The sequence below is a fragment of the Lepisma saccharinum genome, chromosome 5 (genome assembly GCF_977018435.1).
Source record: "Lepisma saccharinum chromosome 5, izLepSacc3.1, whole genome shotgun sequence".
Classification (NCBI taxonomy): domain Eukaryota; kingdom Metazoa; phylum Arthropoda; class Insecta; order Zygentoma; family Lepismatidae; genus Lepisma; species Lepisma saccharinum.
Window position 1 is genome coordinate 74518649 of NC_139233.1, and position 16298 is coordinate 74534946.

Genomic DNA, 16298 nt, shown 5'->3' on the forward strand with positions numbered 1-16298 from the left:
CATTTAACAAGGTATCGATTTCACATTTAGCTGTATATTCATTGCATTGCAATGGCATTTAAATTAATTTTAATTACGTGAAAACTTACAATGGTTATTTTCAAGTACTACCTTGGTTAAATAATGTATACTTTCTATTTTGTTTAAATTGCCATCGTTTTCGAAGCCTGCTGTATGTGAATGATAATATTTTGTACTTGGAGTGCGAAACTAATCTTATGACATATAAGTATGCCAGGATTTAGAGGGTGTCCTAGGGCTATGCGTTCACCACGGACGTCATATATATATATATATAAACCTTTGAAAAAGAGCCTCAAAATTAAAAAAAAAAAACCATATCCTAGAATGTAAAAAAAATCTTAGAAATAACTGATAAAATTAATTAATCTAAATATCATATCAGAGTGAATTATATATCACCTGTTCAAAGGGAAGCTCACATTGTAGGTTTCTCCACACATCTATGTAAATTCTAGCCTACTCACACACACACACACAGAGTTGCATTTGAAAGGTGTGAGGAATTTCTTCCCTAGAACAGCTAATATGTATGCATATATGTTTCGGTACCATCCCTTCATGAGACTCTGGTTCGAATGTATACGAGAACAAACTAAGTTCATAATGGTGAAGTTGCACGTATATCTTATATCTTACTGTGTAGGAGAAAAAGTCATTTGTAGACAAGCACTGGCGTACGCATGATTTCTTTTCAGATGGGGCTGGAATTCAAAAGATGGATATTACTTGAGGCGGGAACGGTAAACACAATAAAGTGTTTTGCAATTTACATTTTTAGTATTTGTTTTAAAAGTTATGCCAAGACAAAAATGGGAATTGAGGATAATTTTAATGGGGTTTACATTTACCACTTAATTTTTTCCGAGTACTTGACTGCTTTCATCTGAAAATTTGGATTTTCTCAAAATTTCTGGATAGCTGTAGCCCCATCAACTCTCCCACCAATGTATACAAGCAGTGGAAATTGTGTTGCCGATATTGGAAGCAACATGGGAGTTCTCCTGTAGAGGACAATAAAAGACAATTACAGCCTAATCCGCCCCTTGCTAATTGTACTCCTTAATAGATCTGCCATTTATTCAGGAACTTGTCAAGTCTCGTTGCGGTTAGCTTTCGCCCCGGACCTTCTTTGCATGATAAGTTGTCAACTTTAGACAAAAAAGTTTTCTCTTTCTTTAACTTGGCCGCCTTTCCTCCGACCTCTTTCACTTTTCACATCAGCCCTCGCAGGGTGATCAACCTTGTTTTAGGCGACGAAGAACCACTTTCTTGTTTCTGCCTATCGCATTACTCCCAACAACGGTTATTGCAATGTCCACTTTCCCGCATACGCGTGTTTGTTTGTTTGGTTCGAAGGTCTCTTCCTCTTGTCAGTTGCGAGGCAAAGTTCGCGGCGGAAACTCCTTCGCTTCGGAATCCTGGAGTGTGTCTGTGAGGAAGTGGGAGTCGATGTGAATGTGTCGTTTAAACAGTGACGAGGCAACTGACGATGGCTTCAAAGCGGCGAAAGAGGCGACGGCAATATCGGTGAGTTTCTGGATTTCTATTTTTTGGCTTTCGATCTCGCCACCGGAGTTCCCAGGTTCGAGTCCTGGCCTGTCCTTTGTTTGAATTGAATTGTTGCTTTAAGTTCACTTTATGCACAAATAAGCTAATCCGGACTGGATCTACAGTGTAAAGTGGGATCCGAACAACTGTGCCGGGTATCGAAACCGGGACCCCTTGGATGTTCTTTGGAAGTGTCTCTTCTTCAATTCAGCATACTCATCACTCATCCCCATCGTCGTTATTAGCCAAAAGTGACAGAAATGCGACGTAAAATAACAAAAATATAAATTATTTTTGGTTATTGGTAGAGCTATGCTAACCATTCCGCCACGGAGTTTGGCGCAAGTGCGGATACAGGTGAAGGGCACGTGCCACCGCCGAGGAAAGTAACTTGACATCAGATACAATCAGATACAATTATTCTGGTTTACTTTTGCAGACTAACGAGGCTCTGGTGTCTGGACTCGCAGCCAGTATAATCCTCTGTGGAGTTTGTGTTGTGTTCTGTCCATGTCTGTGTGTTTGTGATTGACCTTTCATCAAATCATTTTATCATTCATCCTTACTAGCGAAAAGTGGCAGAAAAAGGGAAATGAAATAAAGTAATTCAATCAATTAATCAATCAATCTTGTAGTTTGCGGTTGTTACAGTATTTGAGCACGTCCACGATGCAAAAATGTACGCTCACTTCATCACTTATTAGTTGATCAATGTTGCAGTAATAATAATAGGATTTATATAAATAGTTGATTGGCATAAACGAGGCACAACCCTCTTTTCATTCAAAATTGAACATTGCATTAAAATGAATAACGCGTCTGACTACCATGCTCAAGGTCCCGGGTTCGATCCCTGGCCGGTTCAAATCCGGGAACTTTTCTAACGTTGGAAGCGGTCCCGGCGCCCACCCAGCGTCGAATAACATGGGTACCTGGGGGAAACCCTGGGGGGTAAAGGCGGTCAGGGGCGTGATGCTGATCACATCACCCCCACTCACGACCGGATCAAGAAAGTGTGGGGCGTTACCCCCACACCCCCTATACGCCTTCATGGCGTGGTGCTAAGCACAGGGGAGCACTTTACCTTTTTTTTTTTTTATTAAAATGAATAATGATTATAAATTATAGTTGCATGCATCAGAAATATATTTTTAAAAACTCAATCATTAAAATTACATCAATTAAGATAGCTGTAACCGTTAATAGTATTTCAAAAATTGGGATGATATTTCTTTACGGTACTTTGATGGTAGCCGAAATTGACGGCCTTTGACCTTCATTTCTACAGACAACTTTTTAGTGTGTTTGCTGATGGACGGAATAAGTTATAAAAACCGTTTGAAGTTTTTCTTATTAAAATTGTGAATGCGAAGCAGGTAGGACAATGCCCAATTAACACGGATGTAGAAAGATTGACGGGACTCACTTTGTTGAACGTACACTATGATGTTCATGTTCTTTGAAGTGGATGCAGATATTTAATGTTTAACAAGGCTTTCCTAATGGAAATCATAGACCCGTGGAGGCTGCACGCCCTTCCGTCAACAATTTCTGAGTGTGTTTTAGTTTGTTTATAAAATCTGTCGTCAATCTCTCGCACGGCGGATGCGTGAACAGCAGGAAATTTTAATCAGCGCGTAGTTCAGTAACTTGTAACAGAGGTGGCCAATGTTGAAAGAATACCGCTCGTACATATTTTTATGCGATATATTTCTAAAGTTTATGCACCCTCCATTCTGAAAATATCCAGTAGGATTAAAATAACTGTACAAGTGTGAATGCTATGCAGTAGAATCGAAATGTGCTCGTTCAAAATCTACAACATATCTTGTAATAAGTAATGAATGAGATATCAGCAAGGATCAGCATAAGTTGGCGATCAGTTTGTAACTCCACAAAGTTAAAACACTATAGCCAAAGCTTTACTGGCTTGTAATTAATCCATAACTTGATGACAATACCTGTTTGCATTATGTGAAGAAGATATAATGCATAAGAACGTGGGAAGTAGCACAACGATAATTTGAAGGAAGTAAAACTGCCTTGTAATGAGAGTTTTAGGGGGATTTGTGACTTGTCATAAATTCTCAAATCAGGGAAGTAGTCACAACTTGAAATAACCGAGATTATGTGGATAAAATATATTATTTTGTTCTTGCAAGCTGAATTTGTGCTGTACCGGTTGCAATATTCACACAATTCGCAAAATGGATATAGCCTATTGAATCTTTTAAGAAACAAACGAATATCCAATTCGGTGGAGGAAAATAATTTTACGTTTGCCAACCCTTGCACATTTATTTTACAAACTCAAGTGATGTGTGATGATCGTTAACGAGGAACTAATCTTCATCATGTGAACATTGAAATTTTCGTGTAACCGTGTGTAAGGTGTGGAAGCAGAAGCATACAGTTACGTTTTATGTGTCCCTAGTCTTACGTTAATAAGCATATAACTGTGACATTCGATCCTTATCACTTTCTGCAGGCGTAATTAACTCGTTATAGATTTTTCTGAAGTGTTTTATGTGAATGTCGAGGATCAGGGCTGATGCATTGATGGTATATGTGATGTGAATATCTTGCTCAATCAAGATAACGAAGAATTTAACTGTAAGCACTGTTACAAGTTATTTTTGGAAAAACAGTTTTCGAACTAGAGAGTGCAAGTTCTCGATGACCACGTAACTATACCATTTCTAAATTTTAATATGTGGACATGTTTTTCTTTAGATATTCCAAGATCATATGTAGGACCATTACAACTAATTATATAAAAATGTGGTGGTACAAGGAATAGCTTTTCGAGAATACCATGTGAATTCCTTTACAGAGTCAAACGTCCTTCTTTTGTTATCTTTTTAAGCTTTTCCTTTCCCGACATCTGATTTTTTTTTATTTGCTCTATTGTGCATTTTCGCACGCTTTTCGCAATTACAATAGAGTACAATAAAAATAGTTACCAATTTTTAAATTCATATTTAATTTTGTTTTTCAATCGTTAATATAAGGTTTTTCATTTATGTGTAATCGACATTGTACTCAATTAATCGAAATACATTATTTTGCCATCCCTTATTGGTATATTCATAGGGGTGACCGTTTTGGAAGACACCAAAATGTCAACATCTCTTCCAAGTAGAACATCCTGGACTGCATTTTGCAGGCTTAATGAGACCCGAGGTGAAAAGACTAGCGTCTGGGCTCACAGCCAGAGTAATACTCTTTGGGACTTATGTTGTGTGCTGAATTTTTATTTTGCGTCGCTTTTCTGACATTTTTGGCTAATTCCAATTATGAGTATGAGTGAGGATGAGATGAAATAGATGAATGAACACACTCAAAGAACACCCACACCGGGTTTCGAAACCGGAAACTTCAGTGGCGTTGTGAGATCGAAAGCCGAACACTTAACGTGCTCGACCACTGAATCGGCAACAAAAACTGAAGAGTAATCGTAACACTCTTTTGCACTGTTCGAAACTGCAGAATTTTCCCGAAGCGGTTTTTTTTCTTTTATTATTATTGGGGAAGAGTCGATAATGTGGTATGGCGAAGAGTGCACGTGGGAAAATGGCGCCTGGACCACAGTCAGCATACTCCTCCGTGTGTGGTCCATTTTGTGTTTGCCATAGTCCTTTGATCCACGTCATCATATCACAATTCATCCTTATATTCACGTGGCAGGAAAGTAAAGCAAAACAAATCAGCCAAACGTGGAAAAATCGACAGACAAAGCAAGAACTGAACTCTGGTGGAGAGAGTTTGAAAAAAAATCGTACTGGGAGTGATCAAGAAGAGGGGAAAGAATTGTTTGGAACAGTGGCAAAGGGGTAGAAGACAGAAGACAAATAGCATTAAATGAAGTGGATTTACACTGCTAAGAAACCTTAGCGCCAGATCGAAAAGCCTGGAGGATGAAGTGTAAAATGTGACCATCAGGTAGAGGACAATAATCGGATGAATGAATTACCATTAATATGTAATATTAATTCTGAACGCAATAAACATAAGTGATGCCACCACTAAATGAAAACTCAACTCCATTTAGTCTGGCGTCATTCCTCTTTTGCTGTGAATATCGTGAAAGGCACGCGCAAGCCAAAGAAAGTGAAATTTTCAAGAGCAATTAGCTAACGAGTCAGTCGATAATTAAAACATTGTCACTGCAATTTCTAATTACGCAACTTTACAGATGCACATAACCAGACGAGACCGGTCACTTGAGCAGCCGATGTGGTTTTCTAGGTGAACTGTGTGAGCTCTGGAGAATGGTGCATGGCGGTTACACGGTGCACGCTAACGGATGAGCATGTCGCGTGTGAAGTCACCAGAACGGTGCCAAGCGTCGTGTAGGTAAGCAACAGTGTTGCCAACTACTTTTAGATTCTGAAGTTTGTTTTGCTGTTATAAATAAGGGCCTGATTTTTATGTAGCCGACACGTGCAAACATATAGAAACGATTACTGTAATGTTTAAAAAGAGTTAAGTATAGTAAAATGTGTAATAATAATTTTCGTAGTTCCGTGTAAGTCACGACTTACTGCAGTCCATAATCAACAAGAGATATACGTATACGGTAGTAGTAGTGAGAAATGAAGTGCATACCAAGCCTTGATGGTTTAAAACCAGATTAAGCGAAAGTAAGATGATGGGTCTGCAACATTGAGATAAAAATTACCGAATTTTGTAGATAAATCATATTTTGAAGCTTTCTTCCACAACTACTGTAATACGATAACAATACACTCAGAAAATATGCGAAATACATGCTTCCAAGTGATAAAACGTACGACACTAGCGCCACTGCTGTCAGGCCGAAGCTATAATTATGACGGTAAATCAATGAAAACACAATAAATGGCACAAATGCAGCATTTTATATAAAAAAGAATATGTGCTGTACATAGAAAATATGTAATATAAAATATACATATGTAAAAATATGTAACATGAAATTCGCCGACATTTGCACTTTTTCCCGTGGCTATATACAAAGGACTAAATACATGACAATATAAAATCCTGGCCCTAGTGATAACCATTGCTTACTAGGATTTTCAGAGGGCAAGGCGTTGGGTCTATAACTAAAATTATAAATTCTAGTAATCTGGTGAAGCACTGGAATCGTTCTACATAGTGCTATTTAACTCACACCGTCTTTCTGTCTTCAGGTTAGTTACGACGATGAATAATCACAAGGTGAAAGTTTGACAAAATTGAAATTCTTTTTATGTTGAGATAGGAATTTTAGGGATCCTCCCATCGAATCCAGCACCTGTCTTTAATTATGACACGATCCTTGTATTTTCCCACAAATTTCCCAACTTAGAAATCTTAATAATAATATTAATAATGGCAAAGAAATGTATGAAAACATTAACTCCCCCTGTAAAATTTGGTTAATTTAACAGCGAGTTTTGTATCCAGATACTGGCAATACTTCGATGAAAACTAAAACTTATCTAATAAAAATGATGATCCTACACTGCTGAATCTGTTCCACAACTATTCCAGGTCAGAACTGGTGCCAGTGAAAATTAGTTTTTCATGTAGGGAATGCGAGTGAATACAATAACCCTGGAGAGTAATTCCGGCATCCCGATATTCAATGCTGACAAAATCATGTATACGCTCCTGTCGATCATTCCAAGCGGCTGCAAAATAGAGTTGATGCGTGGCAATGCATCCCGGATGTATGGACGACCATAAAACATAATGGAAAGAATGAAAAGAAAGCACGTTGTCAAAGGTGACAAAGTCTTGACACTACTCAGTATGCAATAATATTGTTATTATAAATAACATTGTGCTTTTCTCCCTTTTTATTGGGATTAAAAAATAAATTGTTTAGTAAATAATAACTTGCAAATGAAAATTATTGTACCCACCCATTTCTCAGTAATCGGGCGCATTCTGGTTCTGTATTGACAAGATTAGTAATACCGCTGTAGTTTCATTAAGTCAACTTTTGGCGAGAGAAGGGAATAAGATATGCATGTTATTGAAGAAAGAAACACCATGAAGAGGAATATAACGTTCGCGAAGCATGGAAGAATGACGGGAAAAATGTTCGGAATGCGCAATGCAAATAATCTCTAATGCTCCGCCCGGACGAAGAATATCGTAATCCCAGGATTTCGGTAAGGCTAGAAAGGAAGCGGGATCCCGGGATTACATTCCTTAGTTTTGCCATTCCCAGTGAAGATTCCCATACATGCTGTAGAGTCCTGACACGCCACGGGAGTGTGTAGTGCAACACATTCATTCTGTTGTACTAATCGTGAACTGGACCAGTGATTTATCCGCACAGACCCAATATCCCATCTCAAAATTCCCTCAACACTCTTCCCCCTAAATTAATTCACAAAGGTTCAATTTGTGGCCATTTTGGTTCAGAATTTAACCCTTACCCCCCTCCCCCCCAAACACGAACGTGCACCTAGATTTCCGTTCCTGAACCATCTTTGAAATGTTGGTTCACTCTAGTCGTTTGTGGCGGAGTAATTAGCATACTGCATTACGAAAGTGGTCCTACACTGTTAGAAGTTACCGTAAAAATTACAATATTTTACCGTTAAAAATTTAACGGCCTGCCTGTTAATTTATAAAAACGGTACACAACAGTTCTTTTATTTAAATTGGAATATTTTTATCACGCATAAAGATAAATAATGATTATAAATTACACTTACTTATGCCATAAATATATTGTTTAAAACTGAATAATTCAAATTACAATAATTATTGCAGCTATATTATGGCCGTTACTACTTTAAAAACGGTCAGGACCATTTTTTTAACGGTAGTTGGATGGCAGCGAAAATTGACGGTCTCAGACCGTCATTTCTTCAGTCAACTTTTTACAGTGTACTTTCAAATTCCGGAGAAGACACGGACGTTCAAGTAACGTAAAATAACCACAATAGAAGTAGAAATACACTAAACATTCTGTAATGTTCTCACGATGTGCAACACTGCTCGATATTCTATTCAGCAAGTCTCTTCAGTTTATACAAACAATCCGGCGTGCAGCGGAACGAGGGGAAGGGGTGGGGTGGTTTGTAAGAATCCAAGCTTCCACGTAAACCTGGCACGAATCGCACTGTTAATTCATAACCAGTCAACCGTAAATTTGAAGGCCCTTCGCTTCATTACGAGTGTGGCCATATCTCGAAAGTAGGCCGCGCTTCCTCCTAAGCGATGGGCCGCAACGAAATCTCGGATGGATTTTAATTAGCTCCTTGAAAGAGTACGTACCTGCAGTTGGCCGACGCACGACCCCGAGAAATACTTGGTGGGGATAACGGTTATCGATACAGTTTGCGAAATGATACCTTCTCAGTTTCTGCTCATACTGACCTGCATCTGAGCATGCGCCAGAGGGGTCCCAAGCCCTGCGGCTGGCCCTCTTCCCTTTTTTTCGTGTTCGGGTCCAAACGTAATATAGCAAAACGGCAACGCTGTTCGTACATACAGAATTGAAAGTCTGGCTAAGCTTTCGCTCATTCTTGGGTGTACAGGAGCGACCTTCTGAGAAGGCATCAAAAGTCAACCCCACTTCTCCGGTGTACATCCCGGTAACTGCTTCTTAGTCTAACGAGGTTCTGGCGTCTGGACCCGCTGCTTGAATGATCCTTTGCGAGATTGTTCGTCCTTATGTGCTCAGTGCCCCTTTACAGCTCTTAACTGCAGATTTAGATTTCTTTTCTTTTTGTGCGAGCCATAGGCTGTACGCACTACATATTTTTGATTTTTCTACACTATTTTGTTACATTTAGTTTTCTTTTAAGCTGTCTCTTACTTTGTCCTTTATATACATTCTTCCCCTCCCTCGGCAGTTCTTCCAGTCTTTCTTCCTTCCTCCTCTCCCCACTTCTCTTTTCATGCACTCTTACCAAAAAAAAAAACGCATACATTTTGCTTTGCACACACACTATAAAGATGGCTCGTCTGGAGCATGATCACTCATTTCGTTGCCTTCTCTAATAGCTTTCCCCCGCCGTTCTCTTACTTCTCCCAGGTATTTCCCCACTTGCTGCCCCGCTTCCTTTATCTTTATTCTGTCGTCTACCACTTCTATCACCTCCCTCCCTGTTAAGTTTTTCATCAATTTGTCCCTTAGGTCACGTGTAGAAGGGCAGTTCAGTAGGATATGCTTATCCGTCTCCTCCCCATCGCACAAAGGGCATATCGTTTCCACTGCTTCGTTTCTCTTTCTTAGTTATTTCCATCCCCCTAATCTGAACCATAGCAGCGTGCCTCTTTCATTTTTTCCCACAACCTGGATATATTTCGCTTTCCCCCATTCTCTTGCTCTTAGCTGTTCCCTGATGGAGGTCTCTGTTTGGCAGTCTGCTATTATTTCTTGTCTGTCTATGTCGAGTAACCTGTCTCTGATTTGATTTTCTGTTGAGATGCCCCCCCTTTCCTCCCTCTTCCCATACCCAACCCATTCCGCTATTATATAAGATATTTTTCACTTCCAGAACCCAGCTGTAAACGTTTTCCTCCCTTGTCTCTATTTCCAAACATTGTTCCCTCAGCGTAGTTTGGCCCTCTTGTGATAATCGCATCCAATATTTAACAACCCTCATCCGTGCTTGTACCGCGTCTCTGTTCAGGCCCAACTTCTTGAGAATCCCACAGTTGGTCGTGCCTCTGCTTACGCCCATTACTCTCTTATAAAATTCTGTTTGTATGCCAATTATTGTGTTGTCCCCCCTTAACCCCCACAGTTCTATTCCATAGTTTAATGTACCTAATACTATTGATGAATAGAGGTTTTGAATGACCGGGAAAGGCATTTGAGGTGCCTTATTTATTGTCCTTATGACTTGTTCTATTGCAAATTTTGTTTTTCTTGCCCTTATGTGGTGTGTCCAACTCCCTGTCATGGATAGTGTTACCCCCAGGAATGTGAAGTTTATAACCCGCTAGATTAAATCCCCCCCCCCCCGTATGTCCATGTCTCCTGTCTGCTAAATATGTAGCCATTTTTGAAAGCAATGATTTTTGTTTTTTTAATGTTTACCTTCATTTTAATATTTGATGCACCCCTCATATATGCTATCTATGCCCCTTTGAAGACCCTCTATTGTCTCGGACAAGATGACTATGTCGTCTGCATACATAAGGACTGGTATACTTTGCACTCCTATACATGGGATAGAATCCTGGTCCATTTTAATTTCATGCGCTACCCAATGTACCTAATACCTAGTGAGAATAGCACTGGTGATAGGATGCATCCATGTTTGAGTCCCCTGAGCGAAGGCTGCAGTGCCGAGACTTGGTTTCCTTCGCATCTTACTCCGAATTCTACCCTCGCATATATTGCTTGCAGAGCTCTGATCATGCGCGCCGGACATTCCCTTCTCATACAATTTTCCCCACAGAATATCCCTATGAACTTTGTCGAATGCTTTTTCAAAATCAATGAAACATGCGTATAATTTGCCCCGCTTCCGTTTTATTTTCCTCTGTACGAGTGTTTGTAATATGAATATGCTGTACCCTTTCCTGAAGCCCACTTGTAGTGGTGAGATTTTGTCGAATATTTCTGTCCATTTCTGGATCCTACGGTTTAAGATGTGTGTGTAAATTTCACTCCATATAGGTAACAAAGAAATGCCCCTGAAATTGTTTGCGTCATTTCTGTCCCCTTTCCCTTTATAAATAGGACAGATTATGGAGCTTGCCCAGTCCTTCGGAAAGTACCCCTCTTCAAAAACCTTGTCCATTAATTTGCTTTGTGCTTCCACCATATGAATGTCAGTTTCGTTGGCTTTGAAAAATTCCGGCCCAGTGGAGTCAAGTCCTGCCGCTTTCCCCTTTTTCAGTTTCCTTATCGCTATTTTTATCTCATCGACCCCTATATCTTCGTCGAGAATCGGAACGAAATCACCTAAAAAGTATATTTCCCGCGTAACTAAGGTATGGAGATTTTACCCTCAGAGACAGTAAAGCTGTAGTTGTAAGTAGTAGTAGTCTATGACAATATTAGTTTTAGCAATTGATTTAGGAAATTTTTAACAGTCGTTTTTATTCTTATATTAAGGTCCTGTCTACTATTTTATTTATTATTATTTATTATCTCCGTATTGTGCGACGGGCACAAATAGCCTAGGTGCTGACGTGCACATAATTTTAAAATCAATCAATCTTGCTCATTCTGAAAGTCGTAAATAATAAACAGATATATTATTTTGTGTAATGTGACTTCCACTTTCATTTTGAACTCTTTTTCATTGGTATTAATTATAATTTGTCTCCAAAAATTCAACTTTTATTGCCTTCTTGGTGCAAGGTTTTTCAATGAGCTCCCCCGTAATCTAGAGACGAGGAAATTCTATTCTTAACGTAGAGAATTGACAGTGCATTGACCCGCGACGTAGTTGATCTCAAGTAAGTTTTCATAAGCATCGAAAAGCTACTCTCAGCAATTGTTACAGTAACAAGTATTGTCAGCAAAATTCTGAATGCAGTGTACGTGTTTGGAAAGGAGTCGGAAGATTAGGCACATTGATTCCACCGTATTGTGGAAACGTCTGAAAATAAACTGAATAACTGATATGAAATCAAATGGTAATATAAAATTGTTATAAACTTATGAAGATGTTTTCCAACATACAAAAAATCTCTAAATAATTTTGTTACATAAGTTCTCCACAAACGTGTAGCAAATTATGTTACACTGGAAAGTCAACTATACCGAAGAAAAACTTTGTGTGCAAAGCAGAACGCTTGAAATGGTAACTCTTCATTCGGAAAAGTGCAAGGACATATGACATTGTTGAAGTAATACGGTCAGAGAGGGAAGTTGAGCCCACATCATAATATTTCGTTCAAAAACCAGATATCTGAACGGAATATTTTTGCTATATATACAGCAAGAACCTCAGAAGAAAATGCACATGTGTTTGTAACTGATTTTAGAATATCGCTCGTGTCGCTAAACTTACAAGCAAAAATTGTGAATGTTTTGGAGAAGACCCTAGGCAAATTTTGGTAAATCAATCTGCTAATGAAGTGAGAAAAGGAAGGAAGTCTTTTCTTGTTGAAACAAGACATTAACTTTATCTTCACTTCATTGAATTGATAATACTTTTGTTCAAATCAGATATGTTGCCACAAATTCCCTTCAATTGAAGGATATTACGCATACAAAGAAAATTCCTACTCACAGTAACTTTTAAATTACATTCGCAGAAAACAGCCCTATTGCAGTTCATGCGTGAAACATGTTATACGAGTAGTATTTTATCTAGAGTAAAGTAACTGTAAAAGTGACTTAGTCGCTTTAAGTGAGTAGTAACGGAGTTACTTTTTGGTTGAAGTAACTTTGCAAACAGTGGTTTATTATTGAAATGTTTGATTTACATCGGATTAAGTTATGCTGGTGTCCAGTTGATCCAGTGGCGAACCCAGGATTTTCGAAAGGGGGTGGGTTATGTATACTTTTTTTTGTAGTTGGCCCTCATTTTGCCATCTTTTCCTGCCGTTGGCATATTTTTTTAATACTGGGCGAAAGGGGTGTTATGACCCCCACCAACCCCTCCTTGGGAGCACGCCATTGATCGATCGGCACTACAGCACCCTTTCCATTCCAATATAGTTCATTGTGCACAGAATGCAGGAAGTGAAGAAAAACACCAGCCAGAGAACAGGTGCGCTCGATTGGTAGGTCAGCAACGTTTGATGGCTGCACATTCCTTGTGGTGTGTTTGGCCGAGCACCCGCTGGGGGACATAACTGTCCCTGACCTTGACCACTAGCGACACCTATCCGCTGCAAGTGTTTACTTTTGTGCGTTTCCTAATCCAACGCCTGTTTGGTCACGGTGACGGTTCTTCTTGAGTCTGAAGCAGTCTGAAACCTGAAAGATTGTGGGAATTCTGGACGGAGAGGGTTACGTATTCGGTGACGCACGTGGTATCGCTACACCTTCCAGGTGTCGTCAACCTTGGATGCACTTGTTCTCAAGCCATTTTGGTGGCTGCGGAGTTGCCACGTCTACCACTACTGCGCCACCTACCACATACCATTCAAGTTGCTTATCAGTTAATGCGCGTTTACACGCAAGATGAAAGAAAAGTATCCAGCCTTCAGAATGAGATTGCGGAGTACGGACAATACCTGGAATAGTTATTTTATTTACTATATATATTATAGTTAGTGGGCAAGTGGAAAGCGGAACGAGCAGTGACACCAAGGGTCGTTCGAATCCCGTCTAATACATAGATGTTTGATTGCTCCTCAACTTTTTCATCATCCTTCCTCATAGTTAACCTACAGAGGTATAAAAGCAACCGAAATTAACCAAAATATAAAAATACTATATTTACAAAAATGCTTGCTAATTACTTGTAACAGACATACATGCTCTTCTTATTACTCTTTAGCTATCAAGTTCTCAAAACGAATAATGCAATAATCAGGAAAGATACTGTTAAAAATGCAGTTTCTTTAGTGCATACTCATTTATAATAAACTCTTACGAAATATATTTGGACCTAAAAAAGATGGAACAACAGATTAGTGGAGAAGGTTACATAATACTGAACATCATAATCCATATTATTAGAATAATTAAATCAATATGTTTTCGGTGGGCAAACCATGTGGCACGCATGCAAGATTATCGAAATATTTACAGGACATTTATTGGTAAACCCAGTGGTAAGAGAACTATTGGATGTAAAAGACAAAGATAGAATGACAATATTAAAATGAGCCTGAAGAAAATTGGTAATCATGGTCAAAAGTGGATTAATGTTACCTAGGAGAGGGACAGGTGGCGGCAACAATAAACCTTCAGATTTAGGAAAGCCAGAGTTGGTTAACATACTCCGCGCCCTTCAAAGTTGAGAGAGAGCGCCTGGAAATGTTATCTCAGATTATCTCGTAACTATGCACTGCAACCGATCAATACAGCCTTTTCCATTGGATATTATCTCATTTTGGTAGTTCAGTGGATAGTGGAAGTACACAATTTCTATTAATGGCAGTGCAATTCTCAAACCTCGTCGCTTTTTTAGAACATCGCCCCTTTACAAGAGTGCATAACCATAAAAAAGTCACTAACCGCAGAGCACAATATCGCATCTAATGGTGATAAAATAAAATGGATTCAAGGATGATGTCAAACGCATAAGCACACAACACAACGCAAGTTCCGTACATGATTATACTGACTGACTGACTGAGTCCAGACGCCAGAGCCTAGCTAGTCTGCTAAATGCAATGCAGGGTGTGCACACTACGTGGAAGGGAGGTTGACATTTGGGTGCCTTCCGGAAGGACGAACCCTTACACCCCAGAAATTCAACGAGAAATAATGTACCGAAAGTTGATATAAAAAAAAGTCACTTCCCTATATCTATTTCAATTCGCTCCTTACTTTCCTATCCTACAATATGAATATTATATGGCTTTCCCAGAATATATGGACTAAAATATACAAATATAAAATATTACAAGAGAAACTCTGAAACAATGTACAGAAATATTGCTATGTTATGGCCATATACCTCCATATTAAGGAGATGTGGGCCAAATAATACCCATAAATAAACAAAAAAAAAACATTGTAATTGTACAGGCTCATCGAAGTTAGTAATAAGTTGTGTTTTATACAGTGGCGAGGCGTGACATTTTTACGTAGTCATCGCAAGATTTGCCGAATGTCAGGATCGATATTTTAACCGGGAAGTGGGGGGGGGGGGGGTTGCAATAATTCTGCGGGATAAACGGCAAGATCATTGCCCTTTCAAATTTAAAAGCTCACTGCAATACAATAGACATTTAAACGACAAAGGAATAATAAAATAAAATAAGCTGTCCCATACGATGAGAATAATGAAATCTTATTAATTTGCATTCCTTCTGTAATTGAATATAAAAATTGACATTAATGAATTACGATGTAAAATAGGCCTAATTAAGTTAAAATCTTACTTGTACAGAAACATCGGCAGTAATAATAATTTAGGTAAACGGAGACTTACTTTAAAAGCGTTGTCTAAATTTTTCGCTTATCGTAAATGCTACAAATTTACATGGCGATTTATCGAAGTGCAGTTATATAAAACACTATCAGTTAATTTCTAAGACCTTGTGAATCAAACACATTTGAATTAAACTGTATTTCAGCAAGCAGATTTTCAGGAAAAAATTTCCTCCGAATATGATTTGAATTTTGTTAAGTTTTAAAGTTAAAATAGAGCAAGTTCGGCAACGATTAGAAACGCCCAGCTGCATGACATGTCGTATTTAAAAAAAAAAAAGCCTTCTGTATCTTCATTCAGCCCGATCCTGTGACCGAGTGGTTAGCACATCGCGCTGCGACGCCAAGGGTCCCGGGTTCGAATCCTGGTCGGTCTTGGTTGTTTGTGAATGTCCATTCATCAATTTCATCATTTCATCACTCATCCCCATCTTCGCAAATTAGACAAGAGGCACAAAACGCGAAGTAAAATAAACTAAATCAATCAATCAATCTTCATTCAGGCGCTAAAAAGCTTCGGTATCTTCATTCAGGCGCTAAAAAGCCATGCCTGGCTCCGCGTGCCATGTGGTTTAGAAAAAATTGGTCACATGATCTGACCCATGGTCATTTTGCAGAAATTGCGGCCATCTTGGATTTTTCGATATTTTTTTTTAAAAAATATTGTCGCCTAATATGGCAATGTAATATGTCATGATATATGTTTTTGACACCCAGA

At 38.9% G+C, this 16298-nt stretch overlaps 1 protein-coding gene across 4 annotated transcripts in view; it reads left to right on the top strand.

The window, feature by feature from the left end:
• LOC145987886 (myosin-VIIa) overlaps positions 1-16298 on the top strand; it is a 281435-nt gene that overhangs the window by 106912 nt on the left and 158225 nt on the right. For 2 of the 4 annotated variants that reach the window (XM_083122675.1, XM_083122678.1), the window contains exon 1: positions 1415-1551. The exons of the other annotated variants lie outside the window; for them this stretch is intronic. In XM_083122675.1, coding sequence (XP_082978801.1) covers positions 1480-1551 — 72 coding nt within the window. In that variant the 5' untranslated portion in view covers positions 1415-1479. Of the gene's footprint in view, positions 1-1414; positions 1552-16298 lie in introns of those variants that run through there. 4 annotated transcript variants of the gene reach the window in all.